The sequence below is a fragment of the Falco naumanni genome, chromosome 7, assembly GCF_017639655.2.
Source record: "Falco naumanni isolate bFalNau1 chromosome 7, bFalNau1.pat, whole genome shotgun sequence".
Lineage (NCBI taxonomy): Eukaryota > Metazoa > Chordata > Aves > Falconiformes > Falconidae > Falco > Falco naumanni.
In genome coordinates, this window is record NC_054060.1 from 27697096 (window position 1) to 27723098 (window position 26003).

Below are 26003 nucleotides of genomic sequence, written 5' to 3' on the forward strand. Positions count from 1 at the left end.
TACCATATGTTACAGTTATGCCTGCGCTAACATACTTGGCTGGGTCAGGGTCTTAATTTCCTCAGCAGCCAGGGAGTCTAGTTGTTACTTAGTGAATTAGCGGAGTCTTCTCTGTCTACATGTCTGCCTCAAATTAAACCCTATAGAGTATTTGGCATCCTTTGCTCCTCTGAAAGATGAATGACCGACTTTCTGAGGGGTGTGTATATATATATATAGAGAGAGAGAGAGAGAGAATTTTTTTGTATTCATTGTCTAAAACATGTAGTAGAAGTTCGTGATAGTCTTAGGAACAGAATTCAAATCATCTGGTTCTTTAAGTGTGAGATGGTCCTTCCCCTTTCCATGGTCTCAGAGTTGATAGCCCTTCCATCTCTTTTGATTATGGGGTAATAATCAATGTGAACCTAACTGTCTCAGTCTCGTGGCTGTTTCTGTCTAAAATGGTGTAGGATTGTGTCATTCTTTCTGTTATCACTGGCTCTTTTCTCTACAAATTCAGCCTTGGATGTGATTTCTTCTGGGACAATGCATGCCTCAATGGTCTTGGAGGAGTTTTGTGTTTACTGGTGCATGGCTTTGCCACAGCTCCATTTGATTCAGCATAGCCAATATACATGGCTGTATAGACAAAATTGTAGCTGGCCTCTAGCCATCAGTCTCACATTCATGTCTTGCTGTCAGAGTTGCTTTGAAATTTGAGTTTCACGGCTTTTTGGTCTCTTGATTTTTCCAAGTCTGCTTTCTGGCACTAACATATGCTTGATATTCTCCACCATCATGATCAATCCTCAAGCCAGCCCAATATTTTGGTTGCTGTGACTCCTCTGTCCTGTTCTTCTCAACTCCAACTGGTTCAGTATGTGGGGGGAGGCATGGAAATGATGAGTCCCCACAAAGGGGACACGTGGGGCTGGCACTACTGGAAATGGTCACAGCATGGGAACAGTGACTATCACATGGCACTGGGGCAGAAGGTCTCTCCTTGTGACCCTTAGGTGTGAAACAGTGCCTACAGTAGTGATGGAGGAGGAGGGCTGCCAAAAGAGGAATGGCTGGTACCAGCCAGGATGTACACTTCTCAGTTTCTGAGATATTTCAGTGTTTAGGTCAGAATTGTTAAATATGCATCTAAATTTGACTTCCATAAGGGTCAAAGACTTGAAGGTCTAGAATTTTGGCTCAGTACTCCAACAAATTACTGATATTTGAGTGTACTATATGGTTCTCTAGTGGTCTCATCAGATGTTTAGCTCCAGAGTCCTCCACATAGAAGATTTTTTTTTTCCTTTCCTTTTTTTCAGATATTTGCCCTTTGTGAGTTTGTCTCCCTTAAAATTCTTTATGCATGCATAAAACTGTGGTATGATTTTTGTTTTTATGCTTCAGTGTCCATCCACTTACACAGCTGAAGCAAATGAATTCTAGCTTGCAGATATTTACTTCTCTAGGCTTTCTTTTCTGTGATTTCCACTGTAGGCTGATAGACAAAGTTTTTTGAAAAATACATATAAAAAAAAAAAATCCTTGATTGCTATGAATCTCTCTCCTAGCCTTGCTAGTGAAGGTTAAAATTACACTCATTGTTGTGCTGGGTGGGTGGGCCTCTGACCTTATGCCACCCATTTCTAGGGTTTTTCCAAATTATGTGCTTGTTTGTTTAGTTTGAAAATTCTTTATCTTTTAATGACATATTCAGGATGTATTTGCCATCTTCTTTTCCTAAGCACTTTTGATTTCAGTAGGATTTCCTTCAGCAATTCTGCTGACCTCCTGGTTCCCACAGAAACATGAATTTGGAAAGCTCAGCAGTAAAATGTTAAACCCCAGTGTACAAAACCCACCAGATTAAAGTCAGTTAATTAATGAGATACTGCATGATTTAGGCTGTCTTCAGGCACTGTGAAATATGTTAATAATGTTCAAGTATTGTGATGTTTGTGTTTCTTTTACTTCTATTTGCAGAACTTGAACTAAAGTATAAACCTATCCTCTTTTTCTATCAACAGCCTCATTAAAATGGAGCCTCTATCTAATATTCAATGTCCGTATGAATAGCTATGTACAAATCCTTGTATCCTTGATAATGATAAACTTCCACTGGTAACGCTTTTTCTTACTGCACATCTTTCTGTGACATTGAAGAAGAAATACACAAGAGGGGAAAAAAAGGAGTTACTAAAAATCCCCCATTCTAGCAGGAAGGGTCACCCCCATCACACGATGGATGTGACAACCTAGTTCTCCTTAAGTACATTTCCAGTTATTTTAGGCAGAAGAAAAACTATCTAGGGAATGACTTCGTGCAGAAATGCCCTGAGCCTGAGATGACTTTTCTGGAATTGCCATATTTGTATTGTCTTTCCTTTTTTTTGTAGTCTTTCTCTTTCTTCCCCCTTCCCCCTGCCCCCATTGCCAATCCTTTTAGTTCTGTTCCCACCCTGCCCCACCCCGACCTGTTCTTATTCTTTCAGACCTATCTTATTTTTTCATTTCTTCATTCATTCTCCTCTGCATTCCTTATCATGTGTTTCTTTGCTTTGTACAATTGTTACCAGTCAAGCTGGTACCGCTGCAGTTGGAACTGACCACCAGAAAGCTGGCCGTATTGTTGAATAACTGCCCACAGGAGGTGTGATCCTTAATGGGCCTGAAATTAACGCTATTGCACTTAATTCTATTAATTTGTTTCTATAAGTGAACACCTGGACAGCCTAGAGAGTTGGGCAGGGAGAAACCTACTGAAGTTCAACAAAGTGTAGGGTCCTGCACTTGGGGAGGAGCAACCCCAGGCACCAGTACAGGCTGGGGCTGAGCAGCTGGAAGGCAGCTCTGTGGAGAAGGACCTGGGAGTTCTGGTGGACAGCAAGTTGTCCATGAACCAGCAGTGTGCCAGGGTGGCCAAGAAGGCCAATGGGATCCTGGAGGAGGAGCGTGGCCAGCGGTCTGAGGAAGGTGATCGTCCCCCTCCACTCTGCCTTGGTGAGGCCACCTGGAGTGCTGCGTGCAGTGCTGGGCTCCCCAGTTCAAGAGAAACAGGGAGCTACTGGAGGGGATCCAGTGGAGGCTACACAGATGATGAGGGGACTGGAGCATCTCCCTTGTGAGGAAAGGCTGGGGGAGCTGGGGCTGTTTAGCCTGGAGAAGACTGAGAGGGGACCTTATCAATGCATACAAGTATCTTAAGGGCGGGTGCCAAGAAGACAGGGCCAGGCTCTTTTCTCTGGTGCCAAGTCACAGGACAAGGGGCAACAGGCACAGACTGAAACCCAGGCAGTTCCACCTAAATATGCGGAGGAACTTCTTTACTTTGAGAGTGACAGAGCACTGGCACAGGCTGTGGGGTCTCCTTCTCTGGAGACATTCAGAACCTGCCTGGATGTGACCCTGTGCAACCCGCTGCAGGTGACCCTGGTTTAGCAGGGGGTTGGACTAGATGGTGTCCAGAGGTCCCTTCCCACCCCGACCATTCTGTGATTCTGTGAAAAGCATTAGACTGCAGTGCAGGTATTGCTGCTTTGCTCCCTACTTACAGGCCAAAGTTTAAGATTTATGGGTTCCTGGGTTTTCTTGAATCCTCCCCTCACTTGTACTCACTTGTACTCCCCTTGTACCTGGATGATTTCCTGCACTGCGTGTTGCTGTCTCTACAGATGAACATGTCTTTTATCTGAGTACTAGATAAAGAGACCCAGGAGAAGGTGCAGTTCAGTTGATCCTTAAGGCAGGAACCACGCTGGCTCTATAGCATGCTGCTTATTCTGCAGTACTCATCCCAGAAGAGTACTGGGATGAACTTCAGAGCTGAGAATATGAACCTGTCACTTAAGATTGGTTCTGAAACACAGAAGGGCAAGAAGTGTAAAAAGAATAAATAGTATTACAACAAACGTTTCTTTTATGTGCTTAGAAGTTTGTCCATGCACTTGGGATCTGCCTGCACTTAGTTTTTGCTGCTGCGAAGGCGTATGCTTGAGTAATCTTTGTGCTTGTTGGTACTTCCGTGAGCATTTCTGCTTCATTTCTGGGTAAAGTCAGAGTCTGGCTCAGCATCATGAATGAACGGGACATGTTATAACCCTTCAGTTTCTGGTGGGCATCACTTAGAGCTAGATTCAGTGGGCAGAGAAACAAAATTTGAAATCGGTGTTTTTCTACTCCACAAATCAGCTTTTATGCACAAAATACTAAAAGAGGAACTCCCTCAAGCTGCTTTTCTCCTCCTCCTCCCACTTGTCTTGAAAGCTCACTTCCACTGTTAAAATGAAGATGATCCTTGAGGCCTGTTAAGTTTGGGATCTGATCCATTATGGGAAGCTATTTTAGTATCTTTCGGCTTCGGAGACGTGGTCTCAAAAAGCTGATTTGACACACAAGGTTTTTCTGGGGGTGAAGCCATCTTTGTGTTAGGGGGAGCAATGCTCTGATGGAGGTAACTTGCTTTAGGTCAGGAGCAAACCAATTTTCCTCTTATCCAGGCTCTGGCTGCTATAATCTAATAATAGGTGGAAGAGAGAACAGAAGGGACTGTTTAGAGAAGTGCTTTGAAAACAGCATATATTTTAAAATTCATTTTAATCAAGCAACCCTGAAGTGGGCATTTGTACTTAATATATTTATTTAGATTTTTTTTTTCCTGAGGGAGGTTATTTTTCTGAGCACCTTGGTAGCATGTCAAGGTTGAGCTAGCAGGCTAATGCACAAAGCTGGCTTCATGGAGCTTTTATGGGCAAACAGCCTTGAGTGTATCACCTCTGATGCACTTTGCTTTTGAAGCAGCTGTTTCATTTATTCTAGGTTTCGCTTATTTTATGGGACTGCATTTTCATATTCATATCACTATGAAAGGGGAAAGAAAGGAAAATGTGAAATCAGGGGACTTGCTTGAGTCAATAGGTGGAAGAATTTGCCGCTACCTTTGGTGAAGCCTCCTACAGTGTTTACTGGAGGGGTCAGTTGTTTCCTAACCTCTTTGTTTGGAAAAATTGTTGTGAAAAAGCTTTTATAGCCATTTTGTGGAAAATGTTTTCTGTGAGGATGCTTGCATGATTAATTGTGCAGGGATGCCTGTGTGCAGCTTAGCCCCCATAGAAAGGAAGAGCTGGAAAAATGAAACAGTTGAGGACCTAAATGAGATCTTCAAATTACCCACCCTCCCCTGTTGACAAAGGCAGGGACGGTTCAGCATGGTGCTTACTGCTGCACCCACCTATCTGCTGTGGATCGTCCTGACTTGGGCACTATATTTTGTTGCACCCACTGGGTGCAGGTGTGTATGCCGTCACCTTTTCATCTTCTCTGGTATGAAAGGCAGTCCTAGAGAGTGGCTCAGCCTGCTCTGGCCTCTGTTCATTGTCTGCATTTCCCATGTTGTGCTTTGCTGAAGTAGTTTTTCAGCTTTGGTTCTTCCTTTGCCATTACTCCTCTGGATACAGGAGTGATGGGGAAGTCTTGACTGCAAAGCGTGCTTTTTTTTTTTTTTTTTTAAAGACACAAAGAATGTGTCAGCATAGTAAATGCATGCTATTTTAATGACAGAATGTTCTTGGAACATAGTAAGTAGGAGTAAAATTTTTTTCTGGCAGATTTAAGGTTAAATTTAGCAACACAAAGTTACTGAAAAGGGGAATCATTCTGTATCAGAGCTGCATGCTTTCCAACCCAGCTTCCCCATGCAATATCTCGCTCAGGGCTAGAGGTGGTCCTGAGTCATAGTATAGAATTTTTTAGGTTGGAAAGGACCTTAAATCATCAAGTCCAACTGTTAACCCAGCACTGCCAGGTCTAACACTAAACCATGTCCCTAAGCACTGCATTTTCACAGCTTTTCAATACCTCCAGGGATGGTGATTTTACCACTTCCCTGGGCAGCCTGTGCTTGACAGTCCTTTTGGTAGAGAAATTTTTCCTAATATCCAGTCTAAACCTCCCCTGGCGTAGCTTCAGGCTGTTTCCTCTTGTCTCACTTGCTACTTGGGAGAAGAGACCGACCCCCACCTCGCTACAACCTCCTGTCAAGTAGTTGTAGGGAGCAATAAGGTCCCAGCCGAGCCTCCTTTTCTCCAGGCTAAACCCCCCCAGTTCCCTCAGCCACTCCTCATAAGGCTTGTGCTCCAGACCCTCCCCCAGCTCTGCTGCCCATCTCTGGACACGCTCCAGCCCCTCAATGTCTTTCTTGTAGTGAGGGGCCCAGAGCTGCACACAGGATTTGGGGTGCAGCTCCACCAGTGCCAAGTGCTGATGACTCAGCAGGTGACTGCATGCTCTGTGTTTGGAGGGTTCCCCTGGTGGATTTGCAGCAGAGGGGTTGCTATCTGTCACTTCCCTTCCAAATCAGGTGCAAGTGCTGTAAAAGGTGTAGTAGTTTTGTGGTTTAGTAGTTGCATTCCAGAAGATGAAGTTCCTGATGGGTGCTCTGGGGAGTATGGGTGTAAATTGTTCCAGCAGTGCTGGCTGTGATATATTACAGCCATGGAGACTTTTCACCCAGTGAAACTAGGTGGTTAACACTGGTGCTGTGAAATTTGCCTGGTAGTTGGATAAGGAGATAATACTGTTGTTCAGCTTGTTATTGAACTATTTCATCCTGGCCGTGGAAAGTCGCTCTGGCTGAGCATTGCTTTTTCTCTTAGGTTTGATCTGCTGGGCAGTGCAGAGTTGAAGTTGCACCTGTAATAGTCATTTATTTCAGTGCGAGGTGTATAAAACCTGGTTCTGACCTGGGAGCATTTCATAAGGATAAATGGTCGTAAGTGGGTGTGAGGCTGTATTTCAACAGTTTTTCGAAGTCAGACTATGATTTGCAGGAAGCTTGAAAGAACAGGTGTGCAGCCTTTGCTGAACCTTTGTGAGACCCGGTGACTTGGCTCCCATAAGCTGCTTTGGAAATCACAGCCAACACATCCGAGCTTTCTAAAAATGCTGTCTTAAAATGCCATGTGTAGGAAATCAGCATTTGCAATGCTGCTACAGGAAGGTACTTCATGAGTGGTTTCTTTTCATGCTTTTCTCCCTTTCTTTCTCATTAAATCTGCAACTAACCACCAAAGAGCCTAGCAATGACAGCATAAAGGCGCCTGCCTGGGAAAGTGTAAGAGAAGCACCTTTCTATTAGAAGAATGTGAACAAGGAATTGAAAGTTTCTAGATTTAGTTCAGTTTGAATGTACTAGCTGTCTGAGCCTTGCATTACTCTGACTGATTTTCACAGTGGGTCGGCTTGTGCTTTCAGTCACATTGAGAATTGAAAGGTAGAAGACTAGAATTTCTTTCTCTTTAGGTGGGGTTTTACACCTACAGCGGATTATACCTGCAGATCAGACATTTATAAATTGAGACGATAAAACTGGAACACAGTCAACTGAAGGGACGAAGTGCACCTTTAAAAGCTGATTCAGTGAAGACCCCAGGGTGGAAATCAGGCTGGAAAATCTGGCTCTGGTTTTGTCCCACGGTTGTTCTGACACACCTAAAAATTACAAATGAACATGTCATGGGAAGGGGAGTGTGTTTGGGAGGAATTCTTTGCATGCATTTATCTGTAGCTGGGAACTCGAGTTGTCACTTTCTTCTGAATTCTTGCAGGTGAAAGTGATGGTAAGGATTTGTCCCTCTCAAGGAGCACATGAAACATCTGAATCCATGTCCTTCCTAAAGGTGGACCCGCGAAAAAAGCAAATCACATTTTACGATCCAGCGGCAAGTGGGCCGTCCAATGCAGGTCACAGAAGAGGTGTTGTTGCTGTCCCAAAGATGTTTGCCTTCGATGCGGTTTTCCCCCAGGATGCTTCGCAGGTACTGGAGTCACTTGCATAATTCTCCTGAGTCTTCTCATGGCCAATGCATTTGGTTGCCTGAAGAGTTATTTCTGTTTCTGGGGAATTTTATTTGAATGAGTTGCCTTAATGCCTGGAAAAAAAAAAAAAACATGGTAATGAATAGACAAGTGGGCAAATTCTTACATTTTCAGTTTGGTTGAGATGTAAAATTAAGGAATAGCTGGGGAGATGGATTTGCAGACTCAATTATCTTCCTGCATTTTCTCTTGTTAGAGAAAGACACACAGCCAATTTGAATTTCACTTTTCCATCCGGTTAGTTTTTAACCCATTTGATGTCACTGAAATAAGGGCCTTCCCCACTGATTTAAATGGGAAATGAACATGTGCTTAATGTTATACTAAATGCTGCTGTTAGGAGAAGAGATACAGCTAACCCTGTGGGATTGCTGTACTGAAACTGTGAGGGACCTTTTTTATTTTCCTCACCTTTTCCAGTTTGTTTATGCTGTGTGTTTGACTGATTATTTTATCTTGATGGTTGTGCTGATGATGGTGCATGCCTTTCTTTTGGCCTGAAAAAGGGTGTATTTGTACAGCAGTAGCCCCAGACATGAAATCTCATACAGAAACGAGGTGTCTAGTATCTGAAAGGACTGTGGGCTGCGGTATGTTCAGTGAGTTTGTACTCATGGATAATCCTTCTGGGAAGAATCTTTGGTTTAGAAAAAAATAATCCTAGACCAGCTTTAAAAAGAACAAATTCAGTAGCATACGAAGAACTACTTTGAGTTTGAACTGCTGAAAGAAATTAGGGTGAGAAGTACACCACAAAACATCCAAGGTGAAAATGGTATATTAATGTTGAGAAAACATGACAAGATCTAATTCAGAATCCCACCCTCAGATCTTCCTCTAGGATTTTGTTTAATATTTTGGGTCCCAAACTAGAGATGCAAAAATATCTATTAGGTCCAAGTTCTAGCCAAGCACTACAAATCGAGAATAGTCTCCCCCCCCATATGTCAGTATCTAAAGCAACGGTGACCACATCAGGAGGCTGTTTTTAGGATCCTGCACAAGCTTAAATGGCATCTTTGTGTAGAAACGTGCAACAGTGAGCTCAGCATTCGGTCAGAACTGGAAATGGCTTTTTCTTACTTGTGTTGCCAGCCCTGCTGCAAGGTGGCCGTGCACAGTCTGCTTCTCTGCTGCTGTTGGCACCAGTCCTCCAAGTTGTTGACCCCTGGTTTGGGATAAGCTCTTTCAGGTCCTTGTGGTGGGCCTGTTGGGTGGCCTGTTTGTGGTGGCTCTGGGTGACTGTTGGCCAACGCAGCCACTTCTGCACAGGCGTTGTTGCTGGAGGAAAGCTTGCTGCCATGCAGCTGCAAACAGAGCCTTAGCATTTTGCTCTAGTTACATATTTACAGCAACCCTCTCCCCTGCCCCCACATGCCATACTTAATAGATCATCTTATTGTATATTTGAAACCTTCACTGACATGGATAAACTGGTTTTCGTACACTTAAATATTTTAGCAAGTTCTCTTCATTGATGATGATGTTTCCCCTGGAAGAACGAAATGGGATACTATGAAGTCTTATTCAGGGATCTTAATGCATTTTCTCCCATATGAATGTCTTTTTAATTCCTGTGAGCACTCCTGAGTAGCTTAATTTCTGTGGAGTTGCTACTATTGCTGAATAGCCTTGGCTAAGCTATTATACCAGCAGGAAGCCTGGCTGGATAGCATTCAGTTTGCTACATTAGTCATAGAATCAATATTCCAAGAGAATTGGTTTAATAGAACTGAAAACTATTTTAGGCTGTAGTAGAATATTTTATTGTTTTTTAAGATAGCATAGTTACTAAAATAATAGGAATGATGCCATAAAAATGGGGAGAATATTGTGCCTCAAAAATATTGAGTCATTCATTTGATTACAGAAGAATAGTAAAAACCGAAGCAGTATATGCTCTTTTACTCATTTGTCTCCAACCTTTCTTTCAGGCTGAGGTATGCTCTGGAACAGTAGCAGAAGTAATCCAGTCTGTTGTGAATGGTGCAGATGGTTGCATATTTTGCTTTGGTCATGTCAAGCTTGGTGAGCTCCCAAATTTGTTACAGTTAATTACTATGTCAGTCTGGTAATTACATGCTGTCAGCTCCTGGAACAATAAACCTAGAGTATATGAATAGATTAGAATTTCTTTTTAATTAGCTTTGCAAACTTATCATGGTTTATTTCTACACTGTGATTGTAAGTTTTAATTTGAAAAGGTAAAACGTAACATCAGATTAGCTTATTGAAGAGCAAGTTTATATAGGTGCATTGTGATGAAAATCAAAAGATCAGAGATGTTTTTAACATTAATTTGCTGTGGGTCTGAGTTACAAAAATTGCAAAAATAATTGAATAGATAGTAATGGATTAATAATGAAATACTTTGCATTTTTGCATATGTTCTTTCCCATTATCTGTGCAGCACGTGGCATTGCATGTAACGTACAGTGGTGATATGAAGAGACTGTCTTGTACAAGAAAATTAAATTAAGTTCATGTTTGTCTTTTCATTCTAGGAAAATCTTTTACTATGATTGGGAAAGATAATTCCACGCAAAGCCTTGGTATCATCCCCTGTGCGATTTCTTGGCTCTTCAAATTAATCAATGAACGTAAAGAAAAAACTGGGACTCGTTTCTCTATTAGAGTATCTGCTGTGGAGATCAGTGGCAAAGATGAAAACCTTAAGGATTTGTTAGCTGAAGTAGCCACTGGCAGCCTTCAGGACGGCCAGTCTCCTGGGGTATATCTGAGAGAAGATCCAATATGTGGAACCCAGGTATAATGGATATCACAACATAGATTTTTCTGAGCCTGACTTTCTTCTGCTTTTTATTTCCTTTTATCTGACAACAATTACGACAACTTTTAAGACAGTAAAAAAAAAATATTACTTTTAATTTATAAGCCCTTCTCCCATGGTGTACATATTTGTTTCTTTTAGTGCCCTAGAGATTTAGCCAGTTCAGAAAAAATAATAATAAAAAAATTTGCCCCTGTTCTAATTAGTAATTTTCTTGCTTGTATTCAAGCTTCAAAACCAAAGTGAGCTAAGGGCCCCAACAGCAGAGAAAGCTGCCTTTTTCCTTGATGCTGCAATTGCTGCCAGAAGTACCAGCAAACCTGAATGTGAGGAAGAAGACAGGAGGAATTCACATATGCTCTTTACTCTTCACATATACCAGTATCGCATGGAGAAGAGTGGCAAAGGAGGAAGTATGAATCTTCTTACCATATTGTTTATTTTTAAATTACATGGGTTTGGTTTAGTTTCAACAATACTTTTCAATAAACTTTAAAAGAAAAAATGAAGTGAACCCTCAAGCCAGTCGAGTCACCTTTAACTTTGGTTGCTGTGGCTAATATCTGCTTTCCTTACCATTAATATTTAATTTAGTCATTATCCCATGCTGTATTCATTATTTTCCTCATTTGAATACATTTTGAATACCAAATTTGGCTTGAGTCCATGCAAGAACGTGATGTACAACTGTTTTCCCTCTTTTTGTTTTAGTGTCTGGAGGACGCAGCCGTTTGCATCTCATTGATCTAGGGAGCTGTGAAAAAGTGCTGAGCAAGAGCCGAGATGGAGGAGGCTCTCTATGTCTGTCTCTCTCTGCCCTGGGCAATGTAATTTTGGCCTTAATTAATGGTGCTAAGCATGTGCCATATAAGTAAGTGAATTATTGTCTGCACTGTCTTAAATTTGTGGCTGGTGTTACCTTAGCAATGAATTACATCAACAATTTACTCTTTACTTAAGATGAAGTTAAAGGAAGTTCTGTCAGAGGGGGGTCTGTCTTCTTTTAAGGTCACTTCTGCGTTACAAATTCATTTACATGTCTGTATGTATATATACATGCAGACAACTTTTAAAATGTCACGTAGTAACATGAAATTCTTAATTATATGGCCAAAAGTTATATGCGTATTGGTATATACTTGTGGGGTGAAATGCTGGGGAGAGTTTGATTGTTGAAAAAAGCAGAGGAAAATGGCCAAAATGTTTTCTTTCCCTCTGTCTCCTCTTTTAAACTGATCTCAGCCAGCTGGACATTAGTAAACAATTTCATCAAAATTTCAAAGGATTTTCTCTCCTTTTCCAAATTTAAAAGTTGTATTGAAATTTTGGAAAATACTGCAGGGTTTTTCAAGTATGGTCATCTAAGCTTGTTATTTATGTATGCCTTTCGGAATGACACACCTTTTAAATTAAAAAAAGAAGACCCCCATGTTGCACACTTATTTAGAAGAAGCAAACATTTAGTATGTCCCTTGGTGGAGTGTACTTGACAATAATATTATGTCAAACACATCTGTGGGGAGCCCAGCTTAAAGACAACAGCCACGTTGTAAACACCCTTTACCTGAACTTGGCCTTCAGTCCTTAAATTTAATTGCTGCTTGTCTTCCTGCATTATGACTTTGTGCTGTTGTTATCAATCATGTCATTTCACATATTTATCTAGCACTGCATCTCAAACAGGTGTTCTTTCTTTCTGTATTAGGCAGAAAGATAATTTCCTTAGGCTAGTGGCTAGGTTTGTGGATAGAGTAGAGGATGGATGGGTTAAAACAGGGGAAGGCATATGCTCAACCTTGTTGCCTACCATAGTTTAGTGAGTAGACAATGATGGTAGTTCCCACGTTGGGCCAGCTCAGGGGGGTGATAGGAAGCAGCCTCCAAGGAGTCCTATAGAAAGATTTCTTGGAGACCAGTGGAGAACAAAATGTCACCTGTCTTGTCAGCTTTGCTGCTCATGGCAGAGGATGCACATCACCAGGGAAGCCTTCAGAGAGCAATTCTGCTTCCCATTTGCTATGTCAGAGCAGAGCACAGCAGGCAGAATGGAAACTAGGTTAGTTGCAGTGGCATTGGTAATATAGTTCTGCTATCTAACATTGTTATATTTGTTTAGCGATTTCTTACCTTTTCTGTTGACTTATTTTTTTGTTATTATCAAAACTGTTTGCACAGAGCTTATCTATCCGGGTACTAAGTCTGCTCAGCTAAAAATACAGCACTCATGAGCTTTTTGGATAATACGAGCTAAACACGAGATAACTAAACTAGTTATCAATCAATTGTTTTACAATTGTCTAAGTAGCAAATAAAATTACTTATACTGCAAATACACAGGCAAGTAAATAATTAAAATATTGCTATCTTTGTATGTGTACATTTAGACACATTTTAAGTGTGGTCAAATAATAGAAGCATATTTCTTATCTGCATGTACTGCACATGCATATATCCTAGGAGTGTGAAAGCATGGCTTGTGGTGTAAAAATCTTGAAAAAAGATTGTGATTTCTTTAAACCATCCTAGTGTTTTTATTTGTTACACAGGGACAACAAGTTGACAATGCTGTTGAGGGAATCACTTGGGAACATCAACTGCAGAACTACTATGATTGCACATATTTCTGATTCCCCAGCCAATTATGCAGAAACCCTCACCACCGTTCAGCTTGCATCACGAATCCACCGAATGAGAAAGAAGAAATCCAAGGTTAGTTCACAAACAAGCAGAAATTAATTCATTTGAAAATGAGTTTTCCTAACCTCTCGGTGGGGGAACATGGGATTTCTCGGCAGTAAGAAGTAATAGAAAATGCATAAAAGCTCAGGAGAGGAACTGACAAATGGCTTGGCACTGAGCCATCATCCCGCCCCCAATCCTTAATCCTGAAATTCCCTTCTTTTTGTTCCAAATGCGTATTCTTTCTTCGCTTATATGTGGAACTATCTCAAAAGCTCCTATTTGTATTAATTAAAAACCAATAAATAAGGGACAGAAAACTGTTGAGGAGAAAGACAGTACATAATATTTAATGGAAATTATCTGAAAAGCTGTGGTTGTTATATTACTCATAATACAGTAAAATCTATGTAGCATGACCTTGTTATTTTAATTCATGCTTTTAACATTTTTCCACTAGATGTAGTTGTGATAGTGCACACAAAGCACAGAGTATATAGTGAACCTCACCTTTTAGTCAATTATACGTGCATATATATATAAATTAATAATAACAACAAATTTTCCCTTATTGATCATTTGCAGTATGCATCCAGCTCATCTGGAGGAGAGAGTTCATGTGAAGAAGGACATGTCCGAAGGCCGCCCCACTTGCGACCATTCCACCCACGAACTGTTGCCCTTGACCCTGACCTTCCTGTCCTGAGTATATCTAGTGATCCTGATTATTCCTCCAGCAGTGAACAGTCTTGTGATACTGTCATCTATGTTGGTCCCAATGGTGCAGCTTTGTCTGACAGGGAATTGACAGATAATGAAGGTCCTCCAGAGTTTGTTCCCATAATCCCATCCCTAAACAAGAAGAGAAGTAAAGACAATTCTGCTATTGGCAGGAGTTCTGACAAGGACCATTTTAAATGCAACACTTTTGCTGAATTGCAAGAAAGGTTAGAGTGCATTGATGGAAGTGAGGAACCCATCAAATTTGCTTGTGGAGAAATATCTGTTGTGTCCAATTGTAGTCCAGTCCCTGGAGGTACAGAAAATGCACAGTGTAAGCTGATAAAGGAAAAAATATCTTCTCCTTCTGGAGGATTTAAGAAACCACAAGAAACTGCATCTCCCAAAAAAGGACATAACCTTCCCTTCCAGGCTGTTGCCCCAAGGGGTGGCAATGGCAATTGTCATGAAAAGAGCACACCTCACTTGAAAACAGAGCTTTCCAAGCCGCAGAGCAGAGCTGACAACAGGATAATAGACTCAGCACTGGAGGGAGAGAGAGAGACAATCACTGATTCCCTGCAATCCTCAAGGTGTAGCCCTTCAAGGAATCCAGAGCAGAATAAGGCCACAGCTGAATGTTTCATTAAGGAAAAGTCCTTGTACATCAAGAAACCTTTGCCAAGCCCAGCACCTCCACCTCCACAGCAGAAAGAGCACGTGCCAAGCTCCAAAGCTGAGAATTTGGAGCTGGACAATAGCCATGCAAATAGCAATGCAGTTCGGACTCCTCCTGTGGGAATGAGCAAACAGATGGGAAACAAAGCTGAGCAAAACCCTGTAGGAAGCACATTCTTGGTTGGTAGTAACGCCCAGAATCAGTCAGGTGCGATAGAGGTACACAGCTTCAGGTCAGCGTTTAGAGGGAAATGCTTTGATCGGGACATACTAACCACCACGGTGACTCTGCAGCAGCCTGTTGAGCTGAATGGAGAGGATGAACTTGTTTTCACTGTGGTGGAAGAACTATCCATTAGTGGGATTATGGATAACGGAAGGCCTTCCAGTATCATTAGCTTTAACAGCGACTGCTCCCTTCAGGCCCTTGCGTCGGGTTCGAGGCCAGTCAGTATTATCAGCAGCATAAATGATGAGTTTGATGCTTATACCTCACAGGAGACTTCTGCTGGTGTAAATATTGATATTGTTGTGCCCTTTGTTAAGGATCCCTTTACCAGCAGCAGACGTTCCTCCATCAGTTCATGGCTTAGTGAAGTCAGCATCTGTACAATTGAAAGTGATGGAGCCCGGTCTAGTGACAGTTTTGTCGCACAGTCATCTTACAGCTGTAATAAGTCTGAGGAACCCTTCAACTTGGATTCATCTCATTTATCTGTCCCCCTGAAAAGCGCTCTGAATGACAGTGGGTTTTGCTTCTCTGAACTGGAGAGTGAGAGCTTGAGTTCCAGCAAGCTGTCCTCAGGCATCATCAAAAGCCCTCAAACCTCTGAAACTACCAAAGCGTCTCAGATAAAAAGTGCTTTTTGTGTCACTGATCAGCCCGTAAAAATAAAATTTAGTAATTCTCGTGATATGCCTGTGATAGAAACAATACATTCTAGTCTTCCTAGGAAAACAAAAACTACCTCGTCTCCAATCAACAATAATACTGTCCTCAGCTATAAAGAGCTGCAGAATCCACATGGTATATTTGAAGATCCCTGGCTGTTGCGCACCGATTATCAGGTAGAAGCAAAACCTGCAGACTCACTGCTGTCTCCAAAATCTCACGTGTTTGGTACTGAGAAGCAGTCAGGAAAATCTGCCCAGTGTTTTGGCACAGCATCCAGGCCAACGAAGTCGCAGACTATGCTTGCCTGTTCGCAGAGAATTGTGGATGGTTGTGAAATGGCCTGCAAATCCTCTAGTGGAGCTGCAAAGAAGTCAGAAGTTACGATGAAGATGCCACAGCTGAAGAGAGGAGCCACCACTCTGGGAGTGATGCCAGTGTCGCATGCTAGCAGTACTTTATTGGAGTCTGTGACCCGAGGGAATTCAGATGTTCCCTTAGCCACTGGCAGCTTGAAATCATCACTGGGAAAGAAGACTACACCACAGAAGTCAGCCATGCTGCCCAGGCCAGGCGGGCCAACACCTCCAACACCTCCCGTACGCAAATCGAGCCTGGAGCAGAAACCTGTTGGTCTGGGTAATGGTGGGGGAAAAGCCTCTGGCCTGGACTTTGCCAGAGCTGCCACACCAAAGGCTGAAGACGAAGCAGATTTGCGGTTGAAAGCTGGGTCTTACTTCAGCGAAAGTGCCAGCAGCAAAATGAACTTGAAGGGCGACCACTCTTTGCCCAAGATGACGTCCAGCTTGAAGGTGAAAGCATCAAAGAGCGAAGCTGTGCACCGTTATGGGAGCCACATGTCCCTGGAGAGGTGCGACAGCCTGACATCGGTTGGATCCAAAGCTAGCATGGCGAGGGAGAACGGGAGCACCAGCAACAGCCGGGCAGGGCGCTCTGTCCCCAGGCTGGGGGTCCCTCCTGTTGTCTCCAGTGTGGGTTTACCACCACCCTTCACTGCCCCTGCGCCTGTTAAAAACAGCCAGGCAAAACCTACAGCTAACCAGAAGGTGCAAGCAAATGGGAATAAAACCCGGGGCCTCTCCACCAGTGGGTCAAAGTCTCTTAGTTCCTCTGTGAAGTCCCTGGCACAGCCTGTGGGGAAGGGCTCTGGTGTGGCCCCTGGTGGGAAGGTGGCCCCCCGCTCCGTGCAGCCCGTCAGCGGCAAGCCCGGCCGAGGGACCATCATGGGAACCAAGCAGGCCATGAGGGCAGCCAACAGCCGTGTGAATGAGCTGGTGTCAGGGGGCTCTGCCAAGGTGGGCAACTTCCGAGGCTCCACCGACTCTGACAGCGGCAACGACAGTGGCATTAACCTCAGTGATGAGAAGTCACAGATCCCAGTGCTGCCGTCTCCATACAGCAAGATAACGGCACCCCGGCGGCCTCAGCGGTACAGCAGTGGGCATGGCAGCGACAACAGCAGTGTCCTAAGTGGGGAGCTGCCACCAGCCATGGGGAGAACGGCTCTGTTTTACCACAGCGGTGGCAGCAGCGGCTATGAGAGCATGATTCGGGACAGCGAGGCCACTGGCAGTGCCTCTTCGGCACATGACTCCATGAGCGAAAGCGGGATGTCGTCTCCGGGCCGGATGAGGAGCCTCAAGTCCCCCAAGAAACGATCAACAGGTAAGAAATGAAGGGGAAGGTGGCCAGGTGGTCACTGGTGCTCCACTGTGTCCCTGAGGATGGGGGTTTTCACGGCGTCTGTGACAGAGGGAGGGGAAGTTTTGGGGAGGCTCAAACCATGGAGGTCGACTGGGGGCATGCATTTGTGTGTGCACATGTATTGCTGCGACAGCAGCTACTTGTTATTTATTTTACTTCAAAGGTGCAGGTGCGACACAGATGCTGCAGCAGAGAGGGCAGGAGAGGCGCTGGGTGCCCTGGGGCACCAACAGCCTCCCTGTGAAGGAGGAGATGGCGGATGGCCACCGGCAGGTGGGAGCTGTTCCATCCTCCCTCAGCAGGGTCAGCAGTGGGCGCAGCACCAGTGTGGCCCAAAGTAGGTGTTATGGGTGGGTTGGGAAGAGTGAGAGTCCAGGGTGGGCACTGATGAGTTTTTGTGAGGATCAAGTGAGTGTCAGGGAAGATGAGTGAGAGAAGGGCAGTGAGGACAGGAGAAGCTCTGCTGCCAGGCAGCTATGAGGGAATTTCAGTGAGATGGGCTGGGACTGTAGTTTGGAAACAAGGGAATGGGCCTGGAAGGTAGAAGAGTATTTGTGAAGTAACGAGGATTGCTGAATGTGCGTTGTATTACCCAAAAATAAGGCTTAGGGGCAGAGCAGCAGGATGTGTACGTAAGATACAGTGACTCCTATGTTAATGCTGCCAGCTAATTGTAAAATTATTGTATTGCATGTAATAGTGCTGTTATAAAGACATCTTGGCGTGTACATGTGGCTACTATAAGCAGTAGGAGACTGACTGTGGGAGCTGCTCAGAAGAGGCGGCTCTGGCTCACATACTGCGCCAGGGCAGGCATGTCTGACCACGCTCTGTAGAGATGGGCGTACAGGAGCCAGGTCCCCTTCCCTGCTCTCTGGTGCCTTTCCTTATTGCTCTTGCAGGCGGTGCTCATGTAAGTGCTGCTAGTTGTAGCCACCTTCAAAGTCAGGCTCATATGACTTCTGTTACCGTATTCATTTTTACTGATCTAGGTGCAGTCCTGTAGTATCATAAAGCATCAGTGGCAATCAGTGTCACGTAGCTAATGACCAGCAGCCTCATTCAGCAACCTAAGCGTATTGACGGGAACATAGTAGGAACTAATATCAGCAATGCGCTGAATCCGAGCTTTTGGTTAGAAAGCAGTAATTACTGCAGTCCCTATAGACACTTGTGATGCTCAATTCTGGCAGTAAAACAAAATGAGTGAAACTGGTGATCTCGTGGTGCTTTCTGGTCAAAGCAACTGAGTTTCTTCAGCTAGTGATAAATCATTTTGGAAACTTAGTGCAGCATTTACTGCACTTCTTTCTATAGCATTATCAACCTCTTAAACCTTTCCTACAAATCAATATTAACGGCTGTTTAAGTTGCACACATGTTGAGAAGGCATTACCCACTGATGGATTTGTATTTGTTTTTACCCCAGGAAATGCTTATAAAGTCTTTAAAAATGACAAACTATTTCTTTTTCCAATTTAAATTGCAGTATATCAGTAAATTATGTATTACTTTTTTGGAGTGCTGTAGACTTCAAGACAGTGTGTGTTATACATGAAATGAGGTTTCTTAGGAAGTTCATGAAATATTTCATAGAATCATAGAACGGTTTGGGTTGGAAGGGACCTTGAAGATCACCTAGCTCCAACCCCCTTCCATGGGCAGGGACACTTTCCACTAGACCAGGTTGCTCAAAGCCCCATCCAGCCTGGCCTTGAGCACTGCCAGGGATGGGGCATCCACAAGTTCTCTGGTTAACCTGTTCCAGTGTCTCAAAGTAAAAAAATTCTTCCTAATATCTAACGTAAATTGACTTTCTTTCATCTTAGAGCCATTCCTACTCGTCCTATCACATGCCCTTGTAAAAAGTCCCTCTCCAGCTTTCTTGTAGGCCCTCTTTAGGTACTGGAAGGCTGCTGTGAGGTCTCCTCAGAGCTTTCGCTTCTCCAGGCTGAACAACCCCAATTATGTCAACCTGTCTTCATAGGAGAGGTGCTTCAGCCCTCTGACCATCCTCATGGCCCTTCTCTGGACTTGCTTCAACAGGTCCATGTCCTTCTCATGCTGGGGGCCCCAGAGCTGAATGCAGTACTCAAGTGGGCTCTTCTAAGAGTGGAGTACAGGGAGATAATCACTTCTCTTGAGCTTGGCACACCTTTTTTGATGCAGCCCAGGATGTGGTTGGCTTTCTGGGCTGCAAGAATGTATTGCTGGGTCATGTTGAGCTGCTTGACCACCAACACCCCCAAGTCTTTCTCCTCCAGGCTGCTCTCAATCCATTCTTTTCCCAGCCTGTATTTGTTCTTGGGATTGCCCTGACTTGGGTGCAGGACCTTGCACTTGGTCTTGTTGAACTTCATAAGATTCACACAGGCCCACCTCTCGAGCCTGTCAAGGTCCCTCTGGATTGCATCCCTTCCCTCCAGAGTGTCAATGGCACCACACAGCTTGGTGTCATCAGCAAACTTGCTGAGGGTGCACTCAATCCCACTGTCCATGTTGCCGACAAAGATGTTAAACAGCACTGGTCCCATTACAGACCCCTGAGGAACACCACTCGTCACTGGTCTCCACTTGGACATCGAGCCATTGACTGCAACTCTTTGTGTGACCACCTAGCTAATTCCTTATCCACTGAGTGGTCCATCTGTCAGACCCATGTCTCTCCAGATTAGAGGCAAGGATGTCATGTGGGACAGTGTCAAATGTCAAAACTTCTTAAAAGAAATGTGTAGTGCAGACCCATTATTGGTTTAAAATATATTGTAATCTTTGCATAAGTGTTAGAAATTCTCGGAGTAGCTTATGTTGCTTCAAACTATGTTGGAATCATGCAGTCCCTGGATTTATGACAGATTCTACTCCTGTATATGTCACTGGAAACCTTGTTCCCTTATCCTTTAAATTTATCTTTGGAGAAATGTTGATCCTGGCTGCTACACCGGAAGGGTATGAAGTTTGTGTGCTTAGTATATGTGTTTGACTGCATCTGTTTGTTGTCCTCTTGGGAGGGATTCTGTTCATCGATGTGGTTACAGGATCAGTTGCAGCAGGTGATTTCAGCAAGCAAGGCTATAGTGGTGATTCAGGCTAAATGAGCTGGGATTGTGAGAATGATGAACAAGTATTGTAGAAGTAGAATCAAGTCTTCCTCTTTCCAAAACATTCCATTGTGATTGTTCTTGTTACTTAGAAATTAGCAAGGATGCATTTAGGAATTAGGGAAGTTTTTTTTTTTTAAGAATGTGTAAAGCATATAACTCTTCAGGTATTTATAGAGGTGTGTTGCTTTGGGGGGTACCTGCTGGGAATTTGTCTCCATTTCATTTTGAAGTTTGTGACAGGGCTTACCTGACAGCCTTAACTTGCACTTAACTTTTCTGTACAGGTTTCATCCCAGAAGTTATTTTGGCAGCCCTGTCTTGTCTGTTTGTTAGATGTGCTCCCTTTTGTAAGAAGACCAGAAGAAGTAAGACTCTGTACTTCAGAGTTGGTTTTCAGAGGAGGAAATCAGGCACTACGTTTATTGTCACCAGTCACCCAAAAGCTGCTTATACTTGCTGCTACTATGTGACATTTCAGCTTGTTTCTGGTGGCCTTTAGCCCTCCTATTTGCTTAGGAATTAGACTGCAGCCTTATTAACATTGCCTGACTAGCTCCGTGCACGTATTCATCCTTGACACATGTAGTGTAAAGGTCAGCCTTTTGGAGAATGAAGAGAGGCTTACAATTGCAAAAAAATGCTGGACACCAAAGTGCCAACTCTTGGGTACACAAGTACCAGCATTTTTGAAGGACGTAAGTCAGCCTCTGCTTCATGAAACTTGAGTCCTAGGAGATGCATCGAGGTGGCAGTATGGTGTGTATTTGTAAATGTGGGAGCCCTCCTGTTGAGGAATTGGTGAGTTTTGTCATGCTTCTGAGTGCTGGTGCAAATGGGTGGGTGATAGACCTCGACATTAGAGGTGGCTCAAGTTGCAGCTTGGTTGGTTGCTGCCTTCTGAACACCTCCCAGTCCCACTGTCATTGAAAACTGCTGGTATTTAGCATCTTAAAGCATTGCTAGAGGTTCTGGAAGGAACTGTTTGCTCTTCACAAAGAGGTAATACAATGAGAGGGATCTTAGCCTTGTTTGGCTTTAACTGGAGGAGCAGATTTCCAGATTCGTATGCCATTATCGGTATTGGTTTGAAATTACTTACTATCTCATTGGCATTGCAAAATAATGAATACCGTTATGGCCCACTAAAGAAAAATTAATCCAGGCAAAATATTTTTCCAAGGAGAGAATAAAGAACTGATGCTCAGACATCTGCTTTAGGAGAGGACCTGCTGTTACTTCCATCCATGAACCAAGTGAAACATACATTGCCAAGGCAGTAACTCAATTAGCAGCCTGAGGGTATTTTACTAAAAGGAAAAGATCAAGGAAAGCATTTCTTCCTAAGTATCCTGATAACCTATATCTTTAATTCACTGCAGTACGTTCTGCAGTTTGTTAGTCTCTTAGAGTTCAAGGAACACTTGTCTTCTATATCTTAGGTCTTCAGCGTCGCAGACTGATTCCTGCTCCGTTGCCAGATGCTGCCTCCCTAGGAAGAAAACCCAGTGTCACTGGCCAGTGGGTTGATCTGCCACCTTTGCCAGGCACTTTAAAAGAGCCATTTGAAATTAAAGTTTATGAGATTGATGATGTGGAACGATTACAGCGACACAGACAAGAGGAAACTGAGGTCAGCACATATTTTACAACAACTGTAGACAACTTAAATTACAGTATACAGTCAGAGTCCTTGCTTGAATGCCGAAATGGTGTTCAGGAAATTGATTGCAATTAAAACACTATAATTATTAATTTTACAATTCGTATGTTGGGGTACCCTTAACACAGAAAATGAAAATGATTACTGTCTAAAATTAATTGTGTCTAACATGACTGATGGTGTAAATGGAAGTTACCAATGAATACATTATGAGAAGACTTTATAATCTTAGCCTGGCTGAGGAAGCCTTACAGGCTCCCACAACCATAGAGTCATTAACTCTTTATGTAAATGACTGGATTCTATTCAATCAGGGATACACTGAGTTTAATTTACTTGTAATTGGAAAACACTTCAGCTAATTCTATTTTGGAGACCAGAATTCTATGTTCTTCTGATGCCTTTTTCCCATTTCTTTCATAATAGCCTTTCCAGGATGTTGAAAAGGTAGGAATGCTTTTTAGAAAATAAGAATTCATATGTTTTTGGATTAAATATAATTCTAATGTTATTATTGGGCTGTGTTCGTCATTTGTACTGCTGGAAAAAAGTTCCTTTACAAACAGTAGTAACTTCAGAATGTATTAAGAGATGTTTGCTAATTCAGAGAAGTGCAACAAATGCTCAAGTGATGTAGCATGCTGTTTCTCTAGATTAGAATCCATTAATGTAAACTTCAATTTAAAAAAAACCAAACCCTACAAAACCTCAAACCCCCCAAAACCACCAACCCAGTAACCAAACAAAACAACCCACCTTCTAACTCTGAGCAATGAGCTGGGAGCAATGTGTGTCAAACTGTTGGAGGTCATCTCATAACAGGCTAATTCCTGAAATGGTCATTCTGTGTCTTAAAAGGGTCTGATGTATTTCCATACCAAGCTGAAGATACTAGAAAGGCGCCAGCAGCGAATCAGAGAAGTAAAGGCAAAACATGAGTTTTTGAAGGAAGAGTTGGAAGAGACAAAGTGCAGGCTGATGATGGATCCAAATAAGTGGAAAGAAGACTGTAAGTATTTTGTAAAAGCAGCAGTGTGATCAGCATGTAACCAATTTTCAGCGCGTGAGCCGTCCTACTGGAAAAGTTAAGCACTTGCTAAGATACTGTGCTGAACTGAGCCCTAAAATACTCTATGACTCCATTCATATTTCTGTGATATGGGATTTGCTCAGTGCTGAGTAGTGTGGGAAGTGAACAAAAAAAGGCCTCCAAACCAACCAGAAGAGAACATCAAAACAGTGCAAACACTTGCTGTGATACTTGTTAATGTTAAATATTTATATAACTTTTTATTATCCTTCTTTCCAAAGAAAAATGTTTCATAAGAATTGTTACAGCTGGGAAACTGAGGCATGAGGCTTGTTTGCAGACTGAGTGCTTGTGCTTAACTGGAGCCTCAGGGTAGAGTTTTGCATCTACTGAACAAAGTGAAAAAATTTTCTTAGTTTAAGAGAAATGGAATTGTACTCTACATTATTGGCTACCTTGTGATAGAATAATGTTTTGCTACAAGCTGTTTCTCTTATTCACTAATTTTTTTGTCTGACAGTTGAAGTGGATCCTGATCTCGATAAGGAGTCACAGGAGTACCTGGAGGCACTGGAACAAGTGACAGAGGAACTGGAGCAGTGTGTTAATCTGTGCAAGTCACATATCATGATAGTGACGTGTTTTGATATTGGAATAACAGATGCGCAAGATGGAGTAAGGGAAGTGGAGGTCTGAAGGGAGGTTTTCCAAGGGACTGAAGGAAGTGAAGCTGGATCGTCTGACATGAAGTGAAGAGATAAAGTAGCTGGGAAGTGAAGGAGGAAAGGTGAAGACTAAAAAGCAACAGTGAATGTTGTTAAGAGAAAGAAACAGCTGAGGGATGGGAATGTTCATAAATCATGTGGTGCCTCAACGTGACCTGAACTGTACAAAGATAAAAGTAGGATCAAGTATTGCTTCTACCAGAGGGAAGCAAAGAAATGTACTACAAACCAAGATGTTAATTAACAAACAAACATACAATGGAAGTGCCTTTAAAGTTCATTTGATTTTCATTTTTGTATTTGGTGCTAGAATTAAAGCCAGCAAACCTAAGCAGACCACAAAATGTATTCCTACGAAATATTTTATACTGTATAGTGTATTTATGACTATATGTAAAAAAACAAACAACATTGTAGCAAAAGCAATAAGTAAATTATGTTTTCATACCTGAACTTGCCTTCTTGTTTCACAGAAAAGCTGTTTTATGTAGCAGAATTAAAATTGTATTATAATTGTTTTCTTGGTTAGGGTTCAAGATATTTTTATGAACATTTATCTATTGAAAAGGTGCATTATGGCATTTTGAGATGATTGTTTTACCTTCAGGTTTTGTATTATTACTTTTTCAGATCAAAATAAATGTTTGTTTTCCATTTTATATATACTTATATAGATATATATTAACTGCTTACCTACTTCCTTGGTTACTAACCTCACTTATCACGGACCTGGTCTTTTTGGAGTCGTAGACTTAATGTGAGGAATTCTACAAAGGGCACTGTGGTTTGTTTTGGTTTTCTTTTTTCTTCTCTGACTGCAGGAATTGAGAATTATGTTTATTACCAAAACCATAAAACAAAAAAAAGGAACAAAAAGTTTTTGTAAATGTTAAGTTAGGTCCATATTTTTATATAGTTTTAACTATAAATATAGCATTTGCATTTTGAACTTTTAAGACAAATAGTATATCTTTTTACAGTTTTTCTAAGGAAGGCAAACCCTCAGGATCAAGTTTATACATGCTGCATGAGATTTGTGCTTTTTTGAAGGAGGCCACTTAAGTGTGGAAACTATTGATAAACTGTTGCCAAACAAATACTTTTGAAAAGGTTTAATAGTGTATGTAATACCACATTTCATAACGAATCATATTTTCTAATCATCTTCCTTTTTATGGTTTTTTCAAATCCTTTGTACAAATATGTATTATAACAGCTTGCTTCAGTTTTTATCTGTGAATAAAAGATACATCTATTGTTATGATTGCTTCTTGCTATGTATGCGACTTTAATGTTTGGAAGAGAGAAGACGCCTATGGTACACTGTATTAAATGTCATATTATATTATCTCTTTGCCCAAGAGATATAACTGGGAACAGTTTTGATATTAGTCATTATAAACTAATCGGGAAAGAGAGACAAAATACCAAAGGGTAAAATAAATAGCAATGATAATACTTATATTCTCTTGGCACTTCATAGTTTACAGAACAAAGACCTGCGGCTTACATACTTGTTCTCCCTGATGAGACAAAGCAATTAAAAATGGGTCTAAAAACACAAGAAAACTTCAGGAACTAAAGCCCTGGTCCCTGTAGGTCCATCATAGCAAATGACTACATTTGTCTGACGCTGGTGCGTTTGCTCTCGGGTCAGACAGCAGCGGTGCCTAGTCCTCATCTCCCATCGATGCTGGCTGGAGTAACTCCAGACACGTTGAATGTAAAGCTGGTGATTCTGATGATACATCTTGAGTATTTTCCAGCTATTTGGCCAAATGACCTGTAATATGTAACATTTTCCCCTCCCTCTTTTTCTCTCCTTACATAGACCTAACAGCATGGCAGCTAAGCACCAAGCTCCAACCCTCAGGAGCAGCCTGTGAGAGTGGTGTGAATTCTTTCCTCCCGCTTTTACCTACCTCTCTGTGATTTATGCCTGGAAAAGGGTGCAGTGTGTTTGCTTACTGACATTTGGCACTGTGTTAGGTTGTATGCAGGGGAATGTGGCATCTAGAATTGCTAGAGGATCCCCTTGCTAATATCCTGGAATACCAGATGTGTTTATTAAGTTGTAAATTCCTGCTATATTTACTTTCTGTGTGTGTGCAGAAAGTCACAGTTCTTCCAAAGATGAAATCAAAA

The 26003-nt window shown here is 42.4% G+C and overlaps 1 protein-coding gene across 1 annotated transcript in view; it reads left to right on the plus strand.

Moving 5' to 3' along the window:
• The window catches only part of KIF26A (kinesin family member 26A), a 102606-nt gene extending 77487 nt beyond the window's left edge, over positions 1-25119 (plus strand). The window contains exons 6-15 of the mRNA XM_040601816.1: positions 7584-7793; positions 9789-9882; positions 10359-10621; positions 10875-11058; positions 11357-11516; positions 13192-13354; positions 13910-17300; positions 21883-22073; positions 22962-23112; positions 23654-25119. Coding sequence (XP_040457750.1) covers positions 7584-7793; positions 9789-9882; positions 10359-10621; positions 10875-11058; positions 11357-11516; positions 13192-13354; positions 13910-17300; positions 21883-22073; positions 22962-23112; positions 23654-23829 — 4983 coding nt within the window. The 3' untranslated portion in view covers positions 23830-25119. The remainder of the gene's footprint in view (positions 1-7583; positions 7794-9788; positions 9883-10358; positions 10622-10874; positions 11059-11356; positions 11517-13191; positions 13355-13909; positions 17301-21882; positions 22074-22961; positions 23113-23653) is intronic.
• Positions 25120-26003: the final 884 nt, after the last annotated feature.